The sequence below is a fragment of the Poecilia latipinna genome, unplaced genomic scaffold, assembly GCF_001443285.1.
Source record: "Poecilia latipinna isolate Pla-1442-1.1 unplaced genomic scaffold, P_latipinna-1.0 Scaffold0, whole genome shotgun sequence".
NCBI classification, from domain to species: Eukaryota; Metazoa; Chordata; class Actinopteri; order Cyprinodontiformes; family Poeciliidae; genus Poecilia; species Poecilia latipinna.
The window spans coordinates 420,806-444,980 of record NW_015112616.1 but is presented as its reverse complement, the minus strand read 5'-3'; the positions used below and the strand labels follow the sequence as shown (position 1 = coordinate 444,980).

Sequence of the window (24,175 nt, the reverse complement as noted above, 5' to 3'; positions counted from 1 at the left end):
CGCACTTTCGTCGAATGCGTGTGTGTGTGTGTGTGTGTGTGTGTGTGTGTGTGTGTGTGTGTGTGTGTGTGTGTGTGTGTGTGTGTGTGTGTACAATTGGTTTATATATTCATATGAAAAATTATATAACCCAACTTGTATCAAATTTTATATCAGTACATGAAAGAGAATCAATAAGTATGGAATCCAATTTCAACCACAGTCTAGTGTGTAAATTCTGACTTTTAGTGTGAGATACTTTCTCATATCTTTAGAATTATTATTTCCTGAACATTACCACTAAAACTCAAATGACATAAAATGTGGACAACGAACACTAGAGGGCAGCATCACGATTACCTGTAGTGCCAGAGTCCAGAAGAAAAAGAAGAAGAAGAAGAGCCGGAAGCAAAAATAGGTAGACTGGCGAGCTGAGATATGTTTGTCATTTTATAGAAATAAGTTTTTCTTTGCATTTTAATTATCACAACAAGGTAAGACGATTCAATTGATGTTACTCCCCAGTCTATTAAAATATAAATACTCTTGGAGATAGGGTTTGAGGAGCCGAAGCTAGCATGTGAACACTAACTCAGCTGTAACAGCAAACTGTTAAAATCCGTTAAGGTTTTCTTTTACTGGTTACGGGGAAAATAACCCGGATTGAAATGATTAAAGGAACCTAAACGGACGATTTGTTCACACACACACACACACACACTCTCTCTCTCTCTCTTGTTCTCTCTGTGTCTGTCTCTCTCACGTGTACATATGCATTCTGCTTGAATTACATTTTTACTGTTTCCTTTTTACGTTATCATGATTCAATACCAATATTATGCTATTGGAATTAACTGGTGCAGTGCACTTCCCAGATTGGGAGTGGGTATGTTTTAATTGCGGTTAAGGTGTCATGAATTAATGCAGTGATAGATTTTTACCCAAAAAGACGGGAAGGAATGTTTAAAGGTGACTTATTTTCACTTTAGTTTACAGTATTGTTTTTCTTTTCCTTTGATACATTTTGTATGTATTGACTGTATCTTGATTGGGCAGAACAATAAGAGTATATTATAGAGGAGTGATAAGATTTATTTATTTTTTTCTTTAAACTAAGTGCTATGATCACACAATATTATTGGTGACAAAAAGAAATAAAATAAAACTTTAGTTTAATGATTGTCTATTTCTCTTTACAGAAAGTGATTAATCACATTTCTCCTCCTCCTCTCACAGCTGACCAGCAGCACAGCAGAGATGGAGGCTTTTGGAGCAGATGATAATCCTGATGTGGAGGGGGCAGTGGCAGCAGAAGCGGGTCCTGCTGGACACAGGGAGACTTCTGCCAAGCCCGTTTCGGTTTTGCTGGAAGAAGCATTCCAGTTCAAAACCAAAGGAAATGCTTTCTACAAGCAGAAAAACATTCGCTCTGCCATTGGTCATTACCACCGCGCCCTGCTGGTGCTCCGAGGCCTCGACTCCACTGTGATGGCACCAGTGAAAGGGTTTGGACCTGAGAAACCTCCTCTCTCACTGGAACAGGAGGCTTTACTTAGAAACATACAAGTTGACTGCTACAACAACCTAGCTGGTATATAAACATCAGGACTAAATAAAGCCAGTAGCTGCTCCAGGTTCAGCGTTTCAGCTGGAGAGGTGGATGTATATTTGAAGCCCTTTTGTGTCTTTTAGCCTGTTTGCTGCAGAAACAGAAGGTGGATTCCACTCGGGTCCTGGAGTACAGCCTGCGGGTGCTGCAGTGGCAGCCAGGAAACGTCAAGGCGCTGTACCGGGCGGGGGTGGCCACTCTGGAGATGGGAGACGCACAGACAGCCAAACAATACCTCACCCAGGTCTGCAAAGAGCAACCAAATGGTAGGAATGGAGTCATGGTGGGACATTCAACCACAGCAGCTTTAGAACTATATCTGATGAATGATCAGTTATCGATAAAAATCAGCACTTTAGAGTGGGTTAGGATGACACAAGAGACACTAAACAGGGTTTTCTCTATTACATGACTGCATTAAAATTAATAAAGCATGCAGACGTAATGCTTACTAATACACAAAAAAAAGCTCCGGCTTAAATAAAGAAAATCTAAGATCCATTCACTAAAACAAAAAGCTAATTTCATTGAGAGACTGGGTAGATGTGAAGAGAATAAAAATACTTCAATGAGGACAAGAGAGAATGGCCACAGAAATAAAATAATTAACCTGATTCTTTAGCTTTTAACTCTATGTAGTGGAAGTTTAGTCATGACTTCACCTCATTAACCAATGCCAAATAAAAGTACTGGTTTAAAATGCTTGCTCTATCTTATATTTACCATCTTAAACCTTACAAGTAAACAGTTCTATCAACTTAGAATTTTTAGCCATAAAGGGTATATTTTCATACTCGAACCAAACTGGAGGAATTAAAATTCGATCAGATTAATGCTTGCTAGTTTTTTGTCTTATTTCTTCTGATGAAAGTAAACTAAAAGCTGACCTTATCCAAGAAAGGGATTTTTTTTAGTTGCAGTCGAAAGCCAGTAAGGTGTTATATCCAGTGCTCTTCAAAAGTATTCGTAGCCCTCAAACTTTTTCACAAGTTTTTTAGAGATGCATAGTGGCGTTAAGATTGGAATCAGCCAATAACATGGCTGCTATAAACAACCAATCTTTATTTCCATCTTGTTGCTGTTTGTGTCTCTGGAGTCTGGTCATGTGATAGTGATGCAGCAAAGGATTGTGGGTTATTTAACTAAAGATGAGAAGCAATGTCAGTGTTGTAGCCAATGTATGTTTTTCCTTCGCCTTCATATTTATGTGCTAGTTTGTGTTGGTTTTGAACATTAAATTCCTATAAAATGCCTGAAATTCATGTTGTGTTACAGATAGCAATGTAAAGAAATTCAAGCAAATACTTTTCCTCGACTATAAATTAAAAAATACAAGTAATTTACACACTTAATTTAAATAAAAAAAAATTACAGTAATAAAAAAAAATCATGGTTTGAATTCAATCATTGTTTTGACTGATTTGATTTCACCGGATGTTTGGTCTAATTTTGTCTTGTGGGATAACGTAGAGCATGCTGAAACTGCTTTTATTTTCTCCCACAGATGCTAATGTGAGGAAGCACCTGCAGAGGGCAGAGGAGAAGCTAAACCGGGAGCTGCAGAAAGAGAGAGCCATGTATCAGGGCATGTTCTCCTCCAGCTCAAAGGACGGCACAGCGGAGAGGGTTAACCCCCCAAACAGAGCCGGTGACGGAGTTTAGACGGACTCAGTGTGCCAAACGAAACCTCAACCTCAGACAGGACCACCTGAGAGGAAAATACACACTTGTTGAAAAGTAATGCTGACAGGTTTTTGAGTTTGAAGGAGAAATAGGAATGTTAAGGTTTCGGCAGATTACAGACCGCTGGGAAGCAACGAGCAGGACAGTAAACATGTCACGGCTGAAAATAGAAAGAAGAGGACAGAAGAGTTAGTTTCCTAGCAACATGAAAATGAAGAAAGTCAAGTAATCTGTGCTCATGAACGTCAAAGTGACTCTTTATGCACTACCAAAAGGCCTCTATGATTGTCTCTTCAGTAATAGGAATGTTGGTTTTTGAGTTTTCCAGAATTTTTTATTTTATTTAAAAATCTAGTTTGTCTCTTTAAATAAAATGCACATATTTTAGACACACATCATTTATCAGCTTATTTTATTTCTCATATGCCACAAATTATTCTCATACAACTCTTCATTATTTTAATAATTCAATATTCATTTCAAAGTCCTGAGCAAAATATCAAGTTAAAGAGTATTTGCTTGGGTTTGGTCATCATCTGGCCAATGTGATTGTACTTCAGAGGCTGTATTGCCAATTATTAAAGAATATCACATCCTCACAACAGCTATTATCACTGAACGAGTCACAGAGCAGCATGCAGAGCGGGGAGTATGTGTGCACACATTCATTCTCATGGTTACAGGGGAGTTGGGGTATTATGCAACTAAGCTTTTTATAGCTAGTAGAGTTAATATTCAGAATGATAAAACTGAACCACAAAAGCTTCCCAGAGTTGATTTTTTTTCATCTGATTTTGTTGAAACATCAAAACGCTCCAGTAAAAACACATATTTAAAATATTGGGTATTTCCTCCATTGCATTGTTTTAAAAAAAAAAAAAAAAAAAAAGTTATTTGGTCAGTATTCACAAACATGAATTGGTTATTCAGACAAATCTGGGCGAAGATGCATTAATATTTTTATTGCAGTAGCACAGTTCTATTCTAAAAGATAAGAAAAAAATTATTTAATGTGATTTACTTTTTTAAGTAATTAGGTTAACTTATGGTACTTTTTGTAAATCATCTCTGAATTTAAACAATATTACTTTTAGACAGAAGTTTACAGTTTGAAACTTAAAGGTTTGTTAAAATCAGTGCCAGTACATTTGTTGGTTTCCCTAAAAATCAATTAAATTTAAGCATATATCATTTTGTACTAATTTTTATTTTATGCTGATCAAATGTTCTAAGAGCCTCTTAATGCAAATGCATCACCTATTTTTCTAAATCATAAACACAAAATGTTTTGTGAATTTTTTTATTTATTTTACCGGCTCAACAACTTAATCTTGCAATATTTTTGTGAAAATTATTAGAATGAAAACATAAGAATAGTTTTATGGGTTTGTTTTATTAAAGGAAAGCCATTAAGTTTCCAAATATCTTTGGTAGTTTCACTGACTTTTACTTTCTGAACTGTTCTCAGCAAAAAGGAAAAGATTTGGGAAACTTTTGTTTTATTTAGTCAAATCAACTAAATGCAGGTTTGGGTGAAGCCAGGTATGCTTTGGAGTTAAAGTCACTGAAAAATTACTAAATAGAAAGCAAAAATTGTGATATATAATCTTTGTGTTGTTACTAATGTTCCCCATTAAAATACATACATTTGTCCAAACATTTGTTCAATTTTAAAACGAAGTCGATCTGTATCAACTGCCTAAAATAGCCGGACAAATATGCATCTTTCTTCTCCAATAAATATATTAAATTTAAATGTTTGGTGTGAAATTGTGCTGCTGCAATAAATTTTACTCACCGTTACCAGGAGTCCCAACAAATAAGTTTACTGATCCAAAACACAAGCTGTTTTCGTTTACCATATAATTGTGCAATTTGACATTTTAAAAATAAATTTGCTTAATGGAAACACGTCAATTTCGAACAAACTCATTTGTTGATAAGTTTTGCCGCTACGATATGGTGTTTTTTTTGTTTTTTTTTTTGGTTGTATCTAAAATGGTTTATCTCACAAAACTGAACTAGATAGCTTATTTGCGTCACACAAGTCACATGATCAAAAACCGGATGTTGCCACCGGTGCAAACCACGAAGAAGAAGAAGAAGAAGAGGAAGTGGTTGGATGATCAAGGTGCGGGAGGTTTTTTAATGACTTATGTGAACAAACTTATCCATGTGTGATTTTAATTGCCTTTCTTATTTAGTGGAATAAATAAGAAAGAGATTGTGTTTTTTTGACATTCTCGAACATTTATAATGGAAACGCAGCTACAAAGTAACCCATTAGCATTTTGTCGCTTTTTCCTTTAGTTTGTGAGGATATCAGAAGTGGCAATATGGTTCAAATTTACCAGATTATTAGTAGAAGGAATGAAGATATTGTAATGGCAAGTTGGAAAGACTATGTGCCAGAGAGGATCTTTCATGTAGATCCTAAAGGCAGCATCAGAGATCTGAATAATTAACAAACAAAGCTAGATGGCACTTCCTTTACATCAGATATAATACTAAGCACAAACGGTGTTTTGAATGTAACATGAGGTTTGTTGGCTGTACAAGTGTCACTTCTTGGATGGCTTTCGTTTGAGACTAAGAGACCTCATGGAGCCGAACACCTTCCTCCCCAGATCCCTCAGTGACCGAGAGCGCTGCAGCGGCAGCCGTGGAGGAGGGGAAGGGGAAAACGACGGCGAGGACAGAGACGAGAGCGACTGGCAGCTGCCCTCCAGGCTCTGGGAGCGAGACAGGTTGAAGAGGCTGGCAGTGGAGGACAGCCGTTTGTGCTCCTCCGTAGCTCTCAGCAGTCTGACGCCTTCGTCTCTGCTTGTGCCGCCCTGCGCCACGTCGAAGGAGGAGACCCAGTGGCCCCTCTTCGCCAGCTCCTCCCTGTGGCTCCGAGGCACCAGCAGACCCTGCGACTCACTCCTGAACAGAGCCCTCCTGGAGAGCCGGAGGCTGGAGCTGCGCCTCTCCCCGTCATCCTTCCCTCTCGACCTGGAGAAGACGGGGGAGTGATCAACCTTTGGCTTCCTGTCGGAAGATCCCTTGGGTCGTCGGTGCTCCCTCCTCCAGCTTCCGATGTTCCCCCTGCTCCAGCCATATCCATACTCGGCTCTGTCCATCTCCTCCTTCTCGGTCTCAGACTCTTTCCTCCACAATCGTCCCTCAAAGCCCCTCCATAGTTTGCTGGAGGACTTCCTGGGTGTGTGGGGCGCCTCCTCAGCCCAAACGGAGCTGTAGTCCTCTCTCCTGGCGTAGCTGCTCACAGTAGCGGCCCTAACCAGCTTATGGGAGGCGTGTTTCCCCCTGTAGAGCCCGTCTCTCTCCACCTTCTTCCACCTCCCCCCACCCTCACCTCCTCCCCCACTATGTCGGAGCGAGCCACCTCTTGGTTGGAGTCCTCCTTGCTCCCAAGACGAGGTTCGGTTGTTGTGTGGCAGGGAGCACTGGAAAGGGGAATCCCGTCGGAAAACCGAGAGCGGGGTGGCCCCCATTGGTGATGGCTTGAGGGGGCGAGGAGGAGAGCGAGCCCTTGGGGTGGGGTGTGAAGCTGGGGAGGAGGCTGTGGAGGAGGGAAGATCAGACGGAGAAGGGATGTGCTGGTAGTGGCATTGTGAGGAATACTGAGGCGGGGGAGGGATGTGGATGGACTGGTATGGGTGAATGGGACTGTTGGAGTGTGAGAGAGGAGGGGTGAGGCTGGACTGAGACTGGGGGGAGTGGGTGACACTGAGGGAGAGCTGGATCGGCCGCTGTGGGGTGGTTTCCATCAGCCTGCCGTAGTCGAGCAATGGATCCCTCTGTGGAGTCAGGTGAGTTTTACTGTGGCTCCTCACCGCACCCGCAGGATCCGTTTGGAAGCAGTCGATATCCAGCTCCACGCCTTGCTCCATCAGTCCCACCACCACGGCCCGAGACAGACCCGAGAGGCGCGAGATCTCCCCCACCATGGGGGAGTCTTCGCTCAGCTTGGGACTGGAGCAGGACTCTTGGATCAAGCTGCTGCGCTGAGATCCAGGAGCCGATCCCGTGTTTGACACAAAAACTGGCTGTCCCACCTCAGGCGGCGCGCCGGTGCTCCAATCCAACGAGCGACAGAAGGAAGACGACCCAAACCCGGGAGTGGCTCCCGAGCTCTGCGGGACCTCCAGGGAACTGCGGTGGCTCAGACTGCTCGGACAAGTTGAGATCCGAGAACGAGACCTGATTCCTGGGGTGGGAGTGGCAGATGACAGAGTCTTGCAAGACGCAGCCGAAGTCATGTTTACATCACTGTTTATGGCTCCACTGCTGCTGTTGTTGCCTGTGTCGGCGGGTCCGCGGTTAGAGTTCAACCCTGGAGCTAGGTTCAAGTTGAGGTTGAGATGCAGATTGATGCTTAAATCTTCTCCGGTCGCTGAAGGGAGATTACCCAGGTTGATTGAATTCCTGGTGGCCTTTTTCCCCATAGCGCTGAGGCTGACTCTGGCCGAGTTTCCCAGCAGGGACTTGCAAGGAATGGCGCTTCCACCCGGCTGGGTGGAGGGTGTATTGCGGCTCTCAAAGGCAGATAGAGATTGGGTGGAGCCGTGACTTTTTCCAGGAGTACAAGGACCTCTCTGCGGGATTGGAGCAGGAGCAGCAGGTGACGTGAGATCGGAAGTGGAGGAGTTCACCCGCTGGTGGTACTGGCAAGCCAGCCGAGCGATGTACTGCTCTAGGTGGGTGACAGAGGCCGGAGTGGGAGGCTGCTGAGGCAGGAGAGGGGCAGTGTTAGGGTTCTCTTCTGCCGTCTCATCGTCCTGGACTCCTTCAGAAGTTGTGGAGGATGATTGTTCTTGGTTCAGGGAGGTAAAGAGGGGGCTCTGGAGAGCAACGGCGTGCAGCGGGCTTGGATATGAGTAGACCTCTTTGGTTCGACGAGACACCAGGTCTGTGCAGTAGCAGGGGTCCAACTGGGGCTTCAGCTGCACAGAGGAGGGGGATGAAGAGGGATTTAGAAGGGGGATGATGAAGGAAACCAGGGAGTCACCGACCACCGTGCAAAGGTCAGACAGAAAGCTGAGACCAGAGGCATCAATCTCCTGAACAGCTGTAAAGACAAGAAGAAAAACATGAATAAATACAGTTTTATAGTTTTCAGTTAAATCATCCAGGTTGTAGCAGATATAAGCTTGCAATAACTATTACATTAAAACAGACTTCAATGTAGATTGAGATTTTATGTGATGGACCAACATAAAGTTGAGAATTAATGTAGTGACAGAAAAATTTACCCTACTTTCCTCTGATACCCCTAAAAAACGTCAGTGCAACAACTCACCTCAGAAGCCTCTTAGCTAGCAAAAGACAAATCTATTTTCTGTGAAAGCCTGAGGTTTGCTAGAGAACAGGTGGGAGAGTCTTCAAACATTACAATTATGGCTGAAACGATTAATCGGATTAATCGTGACGAATCCAATTTAGTAACTGATTAATTGTTAACTGGAGAATACAAACTAAAACATCTCATTTGCTGAAAGAACAACACACTGAGTAATTGAGCCAAAACATTTTAGCTGCAGATGTATCATTTGCTATAAATGATCAAGCATACCCTAAAAAAATACTTTATTGTATTTTAAACAATAATATGTTTATTTTATTATTTAAAAAGTATCTGAGTTATTAATTTGTATGGAAAGTCTTAAGTGGTTAAATAAAAAAAAAGTGTCCATTTTTTTTTGTCACGTTTATTGATTAACAGTGGAAATAATCAGTAGAATAATCGATTACTACACTACTTTGTGTTTGCCTATCACATAAAAAGGCCAAGGACCATGGATACTTTTGCAAGACCATGTAAAAGTTCACCTGGATCATCTGGAGCAGGTGCAGTCGGATCCTCTGCTGGTTCGGTTTCCTCTGGGCTGCCGTCCGTCGCAGGCTGCTGCAGCTGCACTACACCTTCTGACCACAGGGTGTCAGTGTTGTCAGCAGAAGCAGGAACTTGTTCCCACGACTTTGGGGGTCTGGCAGGGGTCACCGGTGCAACATGGGCAGCTTCACTGGACACGGAGTAGCTGGAGTCCGACAGAGAGCTCCCACTTACAGAGTAGAAACCTTAAAAATAGAAAAAGGCCGTTTTTACCAGCGTAGGTTTAATTTTTAGTTAAAAATGCATCACCTCTAGATACCGAAACATTATTAAAATTCCAGCAGAAGGGTGTGCACTGACTGCTTAACTAAGAAGTGTAAGAGAGTGCCAGTGTTTATGACTTTTTAAACAGTTTGACAAAGACAGTAAAAAAAAAAAAAGTAGAAACTGAACAAGTCAGGGCCAAGTCACCCAGAGTTCAAGTAAATAAACCTAAAGAAAGATTGTGGTTAATGTTTAATGGGAAATCTCTCACTTATACCAGAAGGTGACAAATCGTTGGTCATTATCTCCCACTTCTGCGTCCGACGGGGTGTGTGTTTTGGGTGTGTATTTACCTGAACTGGGTCTGGAGTCGCTGTCCAGGTGAACCACGCTGCTGGAGTCCGGGGTCGGAGGGGAGAGGATATCTGAGGAGGCGTCCCAGGAGAGAGTGGACCACCGGGAGTTACTCCCCCTGCCAGATGAGGACTGGACGGTCACATCCCCCGAATTACAGAGACACTCCTCTGGACTGCTCTGACAGCCGGACCCCATTGTGTTTGAGGGGAAGGCAGCCTGAAAAAAAACAACAAAAAAAACAAAACAAAATGAGATTAGTTGCTTCGAAGGAGCCAGGCTGTCTTGTAATCTTTTAAAGTGGTCCTAATCAATAGTTGTTCAGGCGTTTTGAAACTTTTTTTTCTCCTGCTTTTGCCCTCATTTTCTGATCTGAACCATGACAACATATATTGCAACTTGTGCTCAGGAAGCTGAAGAAAGAAGTGTGAGACCTGAGGAAGTTTTTAGTACAAACGTACACCCAACAAAAAGCAGTTTAACTTTAAATAAAATTCACTTTTCAATTCCTTTTGACCCATTTAGGCACCAGAAAAAGCTTTAAAATGTTTTAAAATTTTAAAGGGCCACTGTGCAAGTCAGAGCGGAGACTTGGTGCTAAAGAAGAAACACTCTCAATTAAATTAGTGTTCACATGCAGCTGGCTGTACTCTTTATAGTGCTCCCTATCAGCATCCAAGATAATTGGATGTGTCATCTTCCCATGAAAACTGGTTCAAACATGCCCCTACATTTAGATGTCAGGCAGCTTTTTACACACACATTAAGAGCCTCGTCTCTAGAGAAATACGAAATCAGCTTTTCACACAGTACAACAAATAAAAATCAGCAGGATTAAATAACATAGTGCCTTGCAAATGTATGAGTCCCTGAAACAGTTTTAGAAAGAGCAAACACGTGAAAGGAAGAACTCTGGTCAGCAAAACTGTTTTATTTTGACCAGCAAACATTACGTATTATGGAAATCTAACACACCATCTTCACTGTAAAACACAGAGGTGACAGCATCATGCTGAGGGGATGCAGCCAGAAGTTGATGTTGACATTGCATGAATATATATATATTTTAATTTTCTGATCTTTTTTGTTTTTTCAGATAAAAAAATGATCTGAAATCTTTTACCAATTTCATATAATTTGTAAAAGAGGAAAAAAAGAAACTGGAAGCCATGTACAGTTTTCCCTTTACTTCATATTTTATATTTGTTGTGCGTCAACTATGTGAAATTACAATAAAATACGCTGAAAAAGAAAATTATTGACCACTACAGACAAAAAAAAAACCCAATTTGAATTAAGTAGGACTATTTGGAAACAATTGGAGCGCCATCAGGAGTAGAAAATATAACGATCACCCTGAGAAACTTCAGTAAATAAAGACAAAACTGAAACTGACTAATTTCTGCTTTATCTTTTGAGACTTTACCAGAAAACAAACCGAAACCCTCCTCAACTATTTAATGAGCTCACTTTGCATGTCGATACGGTTCAGAGACGCACAGATCTGTGAGAAGAGACGTGTAGGACCATGTCTCCGATGAGGTCACTCCACTCTGAGCAGAACAAGCAGGAATAACAGCTGTCAGGTTAGCAAAGTGCCTCCATTTACCAGATTAGTAATAGCTCACTAGAGTAAACCCCCTCACCCTCCAAATCCCCGACCCGGCCCTCCAGGAGACCAGGCAGGAGCGGCGGGATGAGTCCGATCGAGCCCAAACAAGAGCAACACTGTGAGTGGTTACTGAGGAAACAATACAGGTAGTGACTCACTGCTGGGGTGACAGGAGACGAGGGGCGGGTGTGGGTGTGTGGGGGGGTTTCAGCAGATAATGGGAGAGGACAGATGATGTAACAAAGAGCAGTCAGAGCCGGCAGAAGGGAAGGAGGAGGGGATGGACGGGGAAAAGTGGGTGAAAGAATGTCAGCCTCTGATCCAGCTCAGGTTTACCCCCCTCTCCTCTTATCACTTTGCTAACAGCTCTTTACGTTTCTCGTGGGTGACCAAAACGAGTGCGAGAGACATGAAAAAAACAAAAAGAGAAATAGCAGAGTGAGTCACTGAGTGAGTGAAGACAGAGGAGGGACGGACGGAGGGAGGGAGGGAAGAAGCGGTTGCCGGGCGAGGAGAGAAGGGCATCTTGAAGGAGCCCCACCTCCCCCCCACGCTCCCTTCGACAAATAATCCCCGCCGCTGCCGCCACCATCTCACCCACTTCTCTAATATCCTCAGAGCCCGCTGCCCCCGACTCACCATAGCTACGGCTCTCCAACTCTTGCTCGCTTCGCCTCCCACACAGACTCGGAGCCGCACAACACGCAGGCCCGAAATATTTCCCTTATCCTGAACCTGGATCCGCGCGCTCCCTCCCATCCGAGCCATGAACGCACATCTGAGCCTGCGTTCTGGGTTGCTTTAACCCAAGTTTCAGCAAAAGAACCCATTAGCATCTGCACAAAAACCACCCTGACATCATAATGCTTTGCACATTATGGGGTAGGCCTATAGTCTTACACAGTGATCAGATTATAAGACAGCAGAGGGATAGGAGGTCAGCGCTCAGCTCTGTAATATGATATTGCTCCATGTGAGGGAGGAGCTCAGCTCCCCGTTGGAGCAATTTGCAGAAAATGCGCGGGTCGATTGGACAATAACGCAGCTGCACATGCAATTCACCTCCTCCTAACAGGTGCGTGACGTCACCAGCGGCACAGCCTGAAGAAGAGTGATCACAACGATGATGATGATGATGCTGTCGCAGGGCGGAGAGCCTTTTTTTTTTCTTGTTGTAACTTCCATGCAGCGTGTTATTTATTGTTTCATGCATTATTAATGTCAGATTGGAATATAAAGGCGGCCCACGCCGCGTTTCTGCGTTCAGGCTGCAGATGGGGAACCTGCAAGGATCAACGTTTCAGAGCTGCTCTGTTAGCTGCAGAGACTCCCTTCCAAAAACCCCCAGAGGCAAAAAAAAATGAGAGACAAAAGACGTCTCACTCCACAAGTCAGAGTAACGTCCCTCCCATGTAAGGGGACGCTCTCCAATTCCTTGTTTTAGGACACAAAACCCTCAATAGAAGCATAATTGTGAGATGGGGCTTTATCCCGCAATTATCCCTATAACTGGTTTATTGTCTTGATTAAATGTTGAACATTAAAATCATTTGCTCCAATTTCACTCATATTATATATATAAAAAAGAAAATGCTATAAACTCTTGAAAACCTGAGGAAAATACCTGGCTAGAGATACTTTAATAAGATATTAACACGATTTGTGTGCATTTTTCCCAACAAAGTGCAACGCTAATAATTCACAATAATTTCTGCGTGCAAAGTCAAGAAATATGTTAAAGAAAATTAATAAACGCAAGCAAAAACAAGGCAGTGAGGTCAGAATAGCGAAACACATCAGTGTAATTATTATGAAGATTATATGCTGATTTATCCAGCACGGAGGATGAAGTCAGGTTAAAACTGGCTTCAGTAGCTTTTACTCAGTCGGCCTGGCAGTGAGATGTGCTCAGGAAAGAAATTGATTCATTTATAAGGCTTTTGTAAACTACTGAAAGAATGGCTTGCTGATTTAAACTCCTGTCAACACTAAAGAAACTGTATCTGTTGTGTTGTATTGCTTATTTTTATGGTATTGTCTCTATTTTCTAGGCAGTAATGTTTCGTTGTCTTTTTCTGTTTAGTCCAGTCTCATGTCTGTGTGTTTGTCTCATATTTGTTTGCTTTTTTACCATCATAGTCAGAGGACCATAGGTGAAAAACTCATTATTGTGGGTAAAAATAAAGAGCATTTCTAGACAGTAGTTACAGCTTCACTTAATAATAAAAGATATGGATGGCAACAAATGTTTTCAAATCTTAAAACCGTAGGAAATTATTCATTTTCTGTTTTGAGAAACTTTATGCTCACAAACAAAGCCTGCAGTTCATGCAAGATTTTTGTTGCCACATTAGCTTTGCAATTTAACTTCAAGGTCTCATTTCTTTTAGACATACAGAAACAAAAAGTGTTTCCAGAAGAGAGACTGCTTTAAAGGAAAAGTTCGTCCTTCTCACTTTCAGAAATCTAACCCAATTCTCCTCCAGCAACGGGGGGAAAACATCAGTATTGACCTTTAACCTTTGGAATCTCAGAGCCACACATCCATTTGACATATTTCCTTCAGAAAAGAAAAACAAATTGTTTTTTGTGTTTACAACAAAAAGGTAGATTTACTCTGCTGCCCTATATCATCATATATGTGTTTATTGTGTTTTACAGAGAGATGCTTCCTGCAAGTTTATTTTCAGTCTGTATGCCTTTTATATTTTGGTTGATTTTTATTTTTAGGTTTTCTGCTTCTAGATTTAAGATTTACCCTTTAAAATGAGTGAATTTATTATAGGTGGACGCATCCCCTTTTCATCCAATGCAAATTAAGAGAGACTCTGCAGCGTGTTCCCTTCATCTCTCTGTTTTATCTTCGGAGGGAACGCTTATTTTTGCACACAGAAAAGCAACAATGAGGATTCCAACTCGGCCTTGACACCCATTTCAAAGACGAGAAGAGCTGCTTCAAGCTGCTATCAAGTGAGAAAAAGTCAAAAGATAAGAAGAAGCATGTTTCAGTGACAAAGCGCACATTTCCTTCCTTCAGCCAGCGTTGTTTTGGAACAAAGTTATTCTTCTGGAAGATCTATCTCAGACCAAAACCCTGGAGTAAATAAGATTCTTTTGAAAACCAAACCCACAGATTACAACATATAGTAAATGACAGAGACAAATCTGCCACCGCTGCACTTTAAATCTTCCTTTTTCTCTGTAATTTCTTTTCACCTAATTATGGTCCTCCCTTGCAACAATTACAACTGTTTTTATTCCCGTTTATGCAAACGTTGCATAGATGTAAGGAAAGGGCCTGACGGGGGCAAAGGGCAGAGAGCCAGGCCGCTCTGCCCGGCCAGCAGCTCCCCCTTCGGAGGTGAGAATGAGAGCTGCTGCCCGGCCTCCCCGCAGGATCCCTCCGCACCACAGGCGGGGAGGGAGGGGGAACCACGGAGAAGATGTTGGCTGGTGGGTGGCGAGGAAGGCTGCACAGAAGGAGACGAGCTTCCATCCAGATGCCCACTCTCAGACCTCGCACTGTTCAGAAATCAAGCTTCGAGATGCGACTTTATCGTACCGTTGCGGCCACAAGCAGCGCTCTGCAGAGGAGATCTCGTGTTTATATGTATCAGTATTCTGCAGGCTGCTGACTAATGCGACTCACGGTGTAATAACAGTTTGTTCAAAGTGACCGTGATGAAGTATCAGATGCTCAGAGTAACGGCGAGATGGTATTTATTGTAGCCACCGGTGGCTGATTCCATATCTAAAAAGAGAAACCTGCAAACACGGAGCGGCGCTGTAATGTCATTGCTTTGTCAGATCCAGAGATAATCCGGAGATAATCCATGACGAACTGATCCACCACATCCACTGCTGTCTAATTGTATCCTCTCTGAGGTTCAGCCACAAAGACGACGGCCCTCACGGTGAATTTTGTCGTGAACAGGAATATTCCTGCATGGAGATCTTTTCACAGAACTCGGCCACTTTGCAGAACAGGAAGTTCCCAAAGCGAGAAAAGGAAAAAGTGAATTTATTACTGATTAATCTGCCTAAGCTGCAGCTAAAAAAAAAAAAAAAGAAATGTTTGGATTTTTGTCCTGGGAATTAATCGATTGCTGGAAACAATCCAGAGGTTTTTCCTCCAAAGCAGCGCAGCGATACGCTTTCTGTCCAACACGGTGAACTCAGAACAAACATAAATCGATGTATTCCTGTTTTTGCCAAGTCATCCATTTTTAAAAGAAGAAAATCACAAAACAAAAAAAGGCAACAGCATTTTATAACCATACAGTAAATCCAGTAGAAGTTACTTTTAAAAAGCTCTTACTGATTAAAAAAAAACATAAAAATGCATTTTCTAAAGCCAAGCATCAATAATTTCCTTTCAGCTACAAAATATGAGTAAAATATGCAAATGTGATATTACTGCTGAGGATATCTGTTGCAAATATCCCATGTTTCTCACTTATCTCTATCTTTTCTGTTATCATGAGGTTCTCATCGCTCTCCATGACCTTTAACGTTAATAAATCTGTGTCAAGTGTGGGCAAACAGGGCAGCGAAAGTCCATCCAACTGCAGAGCACGAACACACGGCACACAGAAATAACTTAACAGATATCTACCAAAGCTTTGTGGCTGCAATCTGATATTGTGATTCAGCATATTGTACCTTTGAATACCTACTTATTTTTTATTTTAGATTAAAAATGAGATGTTTGCGATGGCATCAAGAAATCAACCAAAAGTCAAATTTTTTTTAACATTTTACAGACTACGTCTCCGTATTTTTAACTGGAGGTTTTCCTGCAAAAATCCACCATCATCTTTCCGTCATCAGCTAAATTGATGTCTGTAATAATTTACTGATCCATGGACAGATTCCTGTCCTACATTGTCCTCATTCTCAACACGAAAACAGCAGCATTTATTCCAGGCCGAGGTTTGGAGGAAAAGGGAAACAATTTAACATTTTTATGCAACAAGAAAACAGAGCAAAACTATGAAGTTCACGGAAAATGATATTGTTTTTCAAAACAAAACATTGTTTTCAACATTTTTACAAACAAAACCCCTGAAAAGTGTGGCTCGCATTTGTCCTCTGTACTGCAGCCAACTTCTGAATCCGTCTGTGTGTGATTTAATCTCAGGATGAATCCAGCTGTTCTGTAAAGGCTTTGGAGGTTTTTATAGAACAAAACAGCATCTTCATGATGCCAAGCAACATAGAAAGTCATTTAGAAAGAAAACTAACACCTGAACACGCAATCCCTCTAAGGTCCTGGAAAAAGACCTGTTAGAAGTTTCAAAAGACCTGAGAGCAAAGCGGAAATTCACCTTCCAGCAGAACGAACACAGAGGTCCTGGTTGATTCCTAGAAAGCGACTGTAGATGCATCCTTTCTCAAAATCAAATGAATGGCTCGTCTCTGCAGAGCTGAATGTTATGCTGATGACGGGATTCAGACATTTGGTTCAGGTGTGCTGGATCAGGGTGTTAAACCTTAGGCAGTGCTGGTGATGCTTTCCTTCCAATATCAAGTAATTTTGCATTAGGAAAAAAAAGCAGCATTTTCAGTTTTTACTTGTGCAAAGCTGGTAGAGACAAAACCCAAAAAGCTGGCAGTGAATTGACTCAGAGGGGCTGCACACGTTCAAGATTTTTATGCAATCTGTGCCGTTTTTTCATCACTTCACAGTTACGCATCACTTTGTTTTGAAAAAATTCCAGTGAAATCATCTCTGTTCTTTTATTGCAAAGAACTTTATGTTTAAAATCAGTTTAGCCATAAAGCTCCAATGATCTGAAAACTGCTGAGTGATGGATCAGTCCTTTTTCTAGCCTCTTTAGATTCAGACAGGATGTTAAAGTGACCTTTAGAGTCGAGATGGACCAGCAGGGTCTGCTCTCGACCTTGAAGCTGGTTCTGGTTCCCCCGACCTAAATGACATTTGCTCCATGTGACCGCCACTCAATCTAATAACCAGCCTCCATGCTCGGATGAGCTTTGGCTCGGTCTCACTCAAGCGGCTCCGTTGAGCTCCAGGCGCAGCCTAAAATCCGCCCACTGAGCCGCAGAGGGACCGGCTCCTTGGCAGATCACCGCCAACTCGCATTCATATTTAATAACCCCGTCATGTCGCTACCCGGGCTACGAGCTGACAGACGCACTGACTGACCTGTTGCCTGCGGGATGTCGCAGAGCCACGCTCGGTATCCGACGCGGCGCTCTCCGCCTCCTCCGCCCGCGGCTCCCCGGGCGCCCGCTCCCTCAGCGCGGCGTCCACCATCTCCAGGTGTTTGCGCCGGAGCACCTCCAGCTCCAGAACCCCCGCCAGCGTCGCTTTGAGGCGCTCTCCGATGCGGACCCGCTCGGTGCCCGACCAGAGCGAGTTTACGCAGCCGCGGCGTGCGGCCATCCTGGGAGACGGCGGCGGCAGAAATGAGGCTTCGGACCGGGATTTACGGTGCAGCTCCGGGTAGAGCCACGCAACTCCGGACGAACGATACTAACATAGCTTTAATTGACTGAAATGCAGCCCTGCCATCTGCGCAGAGCCGCACAGCTTCAGGCAGCTCTCACCCTGACTGCAGCCAAACTGGAACCAATCAGTCCAAACCCTCAGCAACTCATTCCTCACATCGGTCCCGGGCTCGACTTTCCTTTGACATCCTCCGGTGTCCCTATCAGCCCGCTGGACTCCGTGCGCTGCGTCCCCAATGAGACAATGCAACAGACGGAGAGGGGAGATACATGTGGGAGCTGGCGGCGGAGAGGAGGAGCCACTGGTCCGGACCTGCGTACGGATTGGACGGACGGGATTTTCGAATGGACGCACAGAAACCTCCCCGCATGTCCGACTATAGATGCAGGAATTTGACCACAAGTAACAACAGAGTAAGCTGTTTGGAGAATATCTTTGTTAATTCATTTAATATTACATACTAATGATTTGACTATACCTCCCCTCAGAGGTGGAGTCTAGTGAGAATTGTACTCTCTATACCTGGCTGAATAACACGCGTTTCAGTCTCTCTCAATTAAATAAAAAAACAAACAAACTTTAAAGACTGTTTAATGAAAAACACAACGTGCATATATGCCGTGAAGTCAAAAGAAAATTTTACATTTTCTGAAAAGTGTGGCATGCATTTGTTTGCCCTGATTAGAGGCGCGCCATCCTGCATATTTTGGCATAATGCGATACCAAAACATGGCTGATATGTTTGGTATCAATGCTGACTTCTAAACGTTTTTTTGTTTTAATTTGATATAAAACTTCTGACCTTTAGGTGTTTGTGCGGTTTTTCCTCTGAGTTGTTTTGTTCAAACCTCAGACAAAATTTAGATGAAGTTTACAGGTGTCTATAAAATACTTAAATGACATATTAACAGGATTTGTGTCCCTAAACAAACAAAGTGTAAAAAAAAAAAAATCATTTGAAAGCAAATCGAAACATTTATTTAAAAATAGAGACGAGAAACTATAAAATCTCAAGATGGAATCTGAAACTAAAGTTATTGATCTGAACTTCAATATTACCGATAATTTTGCTCAATCCACCCACTGACCACATCAGTGGAAAAGCATCACTTTAAATTCATTAGTTCAACTGTTAATTAATAATAATGATAAAAGTTGTGAGTATTTTAATCTGACGGTTTTGAGTTTGTGTTGCTGAGAAAGTTGCCTTAATTCACACATCGAATGCCAACCATGATAAAAGTGAATCCAAAAGCGGTTCGTGTTTAGACAGCAGGTACATTTATTATCCCAGTTACTGGGAATATCATTATTCCCATGCACTGCTGACCCCTAGTGGTCAGTTGGAGAACAGTTGGACAAATTTTGGCAAAGTTCCCGAGTGCAAATCGCAATTAACCTTGTTCGCAATTTCAACCAGCAGAGGGCGGTGTTTCACCACGACAGACCATCTGATTGGAGCTCTGTGTCCTTTCAAATTACTTTTGTCTCTCTAAAATAAAAATCATACACTAAATGAAAACACACAAGTTAATCTTTATGTGATGGAAAATGTTGCAGCTTAGTCTCTTAAGTAAAGATATTAAATCCCAGTGAGAATCTTTGACCTCTACATCTTCTCTGATTTAGCTCAGCTACTTTAAAAAAAGAGGCATGAAATTTACCAAAAGCTGCTTCTACAAAGTATCAGATCAGGACAGCTGAATATGAATAGATGCTACACTTTCAGATTTTTACATGCACATCATTTTAAAAATGGACTTGCAGAGGTTAAAAGGTCGAGAGTTCTCAGCTTCAGGATGGCCTCGGGAGGTTTTTCTGGTTGTTCAGGAAGTTTCTTCAGTCATCTGATCGGGCTGCCTTAATTATGCTCTTCTTCTTGTGTGCCTGAAAAGCTGTTTTCAAGTCTCACGCTGATGTGAAAATGCTCCGTTGCAGGACAGTGTGAGTCTCCAGCGTCCTCACCCACCAGGACAAGGACCTCGTCTTTGGACTCCTCCCTGCTCTGTGGTTATAAAACCTCGGCGGTCTCTGCAGCTCGCTGAAGTTCGCTTACTTCCAACCATTGGACTTTCCAAAACCGTCCCAAACGACGAGCAAACATGGCTCCTTTTGAGAAATCCATGGAGATGACGCCCTTCAAGCAGAGGAAGTGCCTCGGTAAGACTCTTTTAGTTCTGTTGCATTGGTTCAAAACGCCAAACTCTGCACATGCTGCTTCAATGTTGGTTTAAATTGTGTAAAATTATCTTTCTCATTTGTATTTAGCGACGAGAAAAGATGAAGTGTGCAATATTCGGTCTAAATTCCCCAACAAGCTGCCTGTGAGTTGAAATTTTCCACACAAAACTCATGTTTTTTGGGAGGTTCTTTCTAACTATTAGTTGTATTTTTTTTTTTTTTTTTTTTTCTGGGGGATTTTTTACACGTTACGTAAAAAGAAAACCCTCCCACTGCTGGACAAAACTAAGTTTCTGGTTCCCTTTGAGCTAACGTTGGGTCAGTTCCTCTGCCTTCTCAGGTAAACCTTCGTTGCTAGGTAACGGTGCAGTGCCTGTAGGATGACACTGAAATTCAAAACTACTTTATTGATATAAAGGGAAATAAATGTTGTTGTAACCTATTTAATTAAAGAGTTATTGTAGATGGTGATGAAGTTTTCAAAATGGCTCATTTTCCAGACACCAAAAAACCTTAAATTATTACCAAAACACAGCAAGGTGGGCTTTTTAAGTGCTTAGGCTGGTTTTAGAAGCAGTTTAGACCTAAATGTAAGTATAACAGCTCTCCTTTACCGCTGACCTTTCTGTCTCTTTTCCCTCAGGAATAAGATCGCTCTGGACGGGACCCAGACTCTGTTCCTCCTGGTGGCAGAGCGGAGCATGTCCTCCATGTCCTCCAGCATGGGGGACATCTACTCCCGCTTCAGAGACGCTGACGGCTTCCTGTACATCACCTACGCCTCCCAGGAGGCGTTCGGAGCGCCTCGGTCAGCAGACGAGCCGCCTCACTGAGGCAGATTTTAACCGAATGAACTGAAATCAAAAAGGGACTAACTGAGCCAAATGAGACACATTTTTAAAATCCAGCACTGCTGCTCCAGACTTCACACCTGCCTACCTCAATAAACTCTTTCAAAGACTTTGTCTCAAACTTCGTTGACATTAGAGGACAACATGATGAAGACTCCAACAAAAACTTACATAATGTAGACAAACATTTTGTTTTTAATTGAAAATTCTCCCTTGCATTCTTTTTTTTTTACCCATGTTCAAATTATATAAAATTATTGTACTTTGTAATGTTTTTTTTTCTTTCTGTTGAAAGCTTAGAAATGTGTGTTCTTGTATTTTCCACATTGTTGCAACGTCAGCTCATTATGAATTCATCTAAAACCACCAAACTGTCTGCCGTCTGAGCACTTATTTCTTCTCTCTATTCCCTTTTTATTAAAAAAAATATATACTTCCTCAGCTTCCCTCAAAGAATGTGAATCCCTCCCTCAGACTCATTATTAAACACAGAAGCGCTTTTAGGTGTCTGTTTGTGCTACTCTGATGTGTTCTGGGTCCAAAGCACCAAAAATATATTCCTATTTCATCCTACTGACTGTCTGTCTCGTTGTTTTGTATCCTCACTGCCACATTTGTTGCTGGGCTTGTTGAAATTGACATGACACCTGATTTTGTAGCTGTGTTTGTTTCAGGCTCCAGCAGGTTGACTTCACTCAGGTTCACTGCATTTATCCTAAGAAGAGAGAAAATCAGGTTGGTGGCTATATATACAGCTCTGGAAAAAAATTAAAAGAGTCCACTTAATCTTATCAGTTTCCCTGCTTTCCTTTTTATAGGTATACATTTGGGTAAAATGAACATTGTTCTTTTATTCTGTGAACTACTGACAACATGTCTACAAAACTCCAAGCAAAAATCTTGTATTTATTTGCAGAAAATGGTCAAAATGACAAAAACGATGCAGTGCTTTCAAATAATACAAAGAAAACAAGTTCATATTCATTTAGAAACAACAATTCAAATGTTTTAACTCGTAGAGTTCAGACATCAGTGGGAGAACCAGGAGGGTTTCAATGGAGTTCAGTGCAGTGGGCTCTTCATTTTTTACAGAGCTGCATATATATTTTTCAGAGAAAAGCTTGTTTTTACAACCATTACATAAGAAAATAATATGTGATCTGTTCTGACATGAAATCAAAGTGTTTGGAAACAACTCATGTATAACCTCAGTTCCCAAACAAATAGTGGTATGAAAAGACTTAATAGTCACCGTAATAAATATTTATTTGAGTAAAACTTTTCCAGCTTTAATACGTGATCCAATGACTAAAATACATGACTAATCGCTGAATTTCGCAGTTATTTCTAATTTTAGATGTTCTATTCAAACCAATAATGTAGCTAGAAACTTTGAGCTCCCCAAGAGAAGCTACCAAAATCTGATCAGAGCCTCAAGCGTAAAAAACAAACAGACATGATCATTAATCATCCGGTACTAAATTCAGCACGGTTGCCATGGGCGACGCGCATTAATGAGATGATCGGTTCTCACACACGCAGGTGCTTCATTCCTCACCTGGCTCTGAGGAGCGGCGCTCCCACCGCATGATTCTGTTACATAAGGCCGACCCAGTCCCCCCCCACGGCTGGGGTCAGTGGGACAGAGGGGCGTGGACGACGCTAAGACGAGCCAGAGGACGGAGACACGCTGAGTGACAGGAGTGTAGATGGCAGCACAGAGAGAAGAGCTCTGTGAACAGGAAGGGGAGACTGTGTTGCTCCGATGGAAGACGGCAGGAAAAAGGAAACATTGTAAATATACTGATATACTGTAGCATAATGAAAACACACGATGGACAGAAAAAAACACACAGATGTGTAGTCGTGCTGCCCGTCATTTCACACTCCAGTGTCCATTCCAGCAGCTTCCTGCCAGAGGAGCTCTTGATGATGCATTTGAGCTTTGCTTTATTCAAATCACAAAACGAATAATTCATGTTTCTTATGCTTAGCAGATTTTCTCTATGTCATATCAAAACTATCCATACAGGCTCAAATATAAATAATATCCATTTAAATGGCCCATAGAGTTGTAACAATCATTAGCTTTGTTGCATTATTCTGGATATTTGATTCATCTTTGGGAATTAATTTGAATTTAAGTTGGGTCTGTACACCCAACTAAAGATTATTTTAGGAATTGATTATTCTATTGATTATTCTGAGGACTTGTCAAATATTGGATAAAAAAAATTGCATACTTGCAGATTTTTCATTTTATCACTGGATCTTTTTTTTATACAATATTAGACAAACAAAAGACGAAAATAAACAATTTCGTTTCTTATAGAAGAAAAGATGACTGCCTGAAATGCAGTAACATACCATTGAGTTTTAAGGATCATTGGAAGCAAAGTAGGAAAACTTCTTACATGACAAATTTAACTTGTTTGCTGTAAATTTAGTTTTATCAGCTCATTACTTTCAGAAAGTTCACTTAAATACCACTCTGCATTTCAAAATTAATTTATTTTAGTTTGTTCCTCCAGCAAGGTTAAAATCAATAGTCACAATAACACTGCTGTAACAATTACAAATGATGCTAATGATGTTACACACATAATCACACAGAATAGTTTAGGGAGATTATAAAGGACCTGGGTGTTGACATATCGGTATGAGGGAACTCCAAATAAATATAAACCCAAACAAATCTGGGTAGATTCTCCCCTAAATAGATCAAACATAATACATTTGTCCAAATGATTCCTTAATTATGGTTTCCTGTAATGACCATGTCGAGACACAAGAGGGCGCCTCTGCACTCTTACGGGTGAAACCTGACCACCATGTGAAGCCGACAGCCTTGAGTCACGCTGGAGCAAACTGGGCATTTGTGAAACAGAAAATGCGTGACCGTGAGTAGGACATCTGAATGAAACGTAGCATTGTTTTAAGGCGGGAACTGACGCGCTCAGCTGCGATTCAGCCCTACGCCAGAGTGGAGGGAGAACAACCTCACTAGTGTGTTTACATGGCTAAACAATCATCCGGCAGCACTAAGAGCCAAGAGAATCACTTGATTAATGAATATCAGACATTTACAGGGTGCACTTCCGGTTCTGTTTATTTTTATTGTTGCTCTGTCTGCGCTTGGACTGACATTTTCTAAATCATCTCCATGCGTCCTCAGACTCCGCTAGAGAATGTCAAGTGTCTGCCCGTTTCCACTGGTTCAGAAATATGCGGCCAGAAGTAACTTCATGGTTAGATGACCTTATACGTCCTCCTCTGGCCAGCTTTGGGCTTTCTGGCCTGCAGGGGGCAAACGAACACACAAAAACACCTC

At 42.0% G+C, this 24,175-nt stretch overlaps 3 protein-coding genes and 1 long non-coding RNA gene across 5 annotated transcripts; 2 read left to right on the top strand and 2 right to left on the bottom strand.

Annotated features, from left to right (window-relative positions):
- The first annotated feature begins 210 nt into the window (after nt 1-210).
- Nucleotides 211-3,870, top strand: ttc9c (tetratricopeptide repeat domain 9C). Of its 2 annotated transcripts, none has more exons than XM_015017292.1 (4): nt 211-397; nt 1,216-1,570; nt 1,672-1,854; nt 3,093-3,870. In XM_015017292.1, exons 2-4 carry the CDS (start codon nt 1,237-1,239, stop codon nt 3,248-3,250), a joined length of 675 nt encoding a protein of 224 aa, XP_014872778.1. In that variant the 5' UTR covers nt 211-397; nt 1,216-1,236; the 3' UTR covers nt 3,251-3,870. The 2 variants fall into 2 exon arrangements, with proteins under 2 accessions (XP_014872778.1, XP_014872033.1); XM_015016547.1 differs by having other exon boundaries at nt 221-473.
- A 283-nt stretch (nt 3,871-4,153) lies between these two features.
- LOC106963108 (nuclear pore complex protein DDB_G0274915) lies at nt 4,154-18,556 on the bottom strand. The gene is made up of 4 exons (XM_015058226.1): nt 17,507-18,556; nt 9,725-9,944; nt 9,104-9,352; nt 4,154-8,342 (listed from the first exon to the last, which is right to left on the bottom strand). The coding sequence occupies exons 1-4, from the start codon at nt 17,744-17,746 to the stop codon at nt 5,833-5,835; spliced, it is 3,219 nt and encodes a 1,072-aa protein (XP_014913712.1). The 5' UTR covers nt 17,747-18,556; the 3' UTR covers nt 4,154-5,832.
- A 969-nt stretch (nt 18,557-19,525) lies between these two features.
- On the bottom strand, nt 19,526-20,699 carry LOC106937602 (uncharacterized). Its single transcript, XR_001422477.1, has 3 exons — nt 20,608-20,699; nt 19,782-19,949; nt 19,526-19,699 (listed from the first exon to the last, which is right to left on the bottom strand). It is a non-coding gene; the product is annotated as an uncharacterized LOC106937602 (long non-coding RNA).
- On the top strand, nt 19,915-21,417 carry map1lc3cl (microtubule-associated protein 1 light chain 3 gamma, like). The gene is made up of 4 exons (XM_015018421.1): nt 19,915-19,972; nt 20,081-20,138; nt 20,229-20,333; nt 20,637-21,417. The coding sequence occupies exons 1-4, from the start codon at nt 19,915-19,917 to the stop codon at nt 20,824-20,826; spliced, it is 411 nt and encodes a 136-aa protein (XP_014873907.1). The 3' UTR covers nt 20,827-21,417.
- Nucleotides 21,418-24,175: the final 2,758 nt, after the last annotated feature.

What these genes read in the sequence shown, in the direction of transcription:
- LOC106963108 (XM_015058226.1), bottom strand. Translation starts at nt 17,746, where the DNA reads ATGGCCGCACGCCGCGGCTGCGTAAACTCGCTCTGGTCGGGCACCGAG. An exon ending in CGACTCCAGACCCAGTTCAG is followed by an intron (nt 9,353 to 9,724) that starts GTAAATACACAC and finishes TCTATTTTTAAG; the next exon opens with GTTTCTACTCTGTAAGTGGG. An exon ending in ACCTGCTCCAGATGATCCAG is followed by an intron (nt 8,343 to 9,103) that starts GTGAACTTTTAC and finishes TTGTCTTTACAG; the next exon opens with CTGTTCAGGAGATTGATGCC.
- map1lc3cl (XM_015018421.1), top strand. Translation starts at nt 19,915, where the DNA reads ATGGCTCCTTTTGAGAAATCCATGGAGATGACGCCCTTCAAGCAGAGG. An exon ending in CAAGCAGAGGAAGTGCCTCG is followed by an intron (nt 19,973 to 20,080) that starts GTAAGACTCTTT and finishes ATTTGTATTTAG; the next exon opens with CGACGAGAAAAGATGAAGTG. An exon ending in TTCCCCAACAAGCTGCCTGT is followed by an intron (nt 20,139 to 20,228) that starts GAGTTGAAATTT and finishes TTTTTTCTGGGG; the next exon opens with GATTTTTTACACGTTACGTA.
- ttc9c (XM_015017292.1), top strand. Translation starts at nt 1,237, where the DNA reads ATGGAGGCTTTTGGAGCAGATGATAATCCTGATGTGGAGGGGGCAGTG. An exon ending in CTGCTACAACAACCTAGCTG is followed by an intron (nt 1,571 to 1,671) that starts GTATATAAACAT and finishes TGTGTCTTTTAG; the next exon opens with CCTGTTTGCTGCAGAAACAG. An exon ending in CTGCAAAGAGCAACCAAATG is followed by an intron (nt 1,855 to 3,092) that starts GTAGGAATGGAG and finishes TTTCTCCCACAG; the next exon opens with ATGCTAATGTGAGGAAGCAC.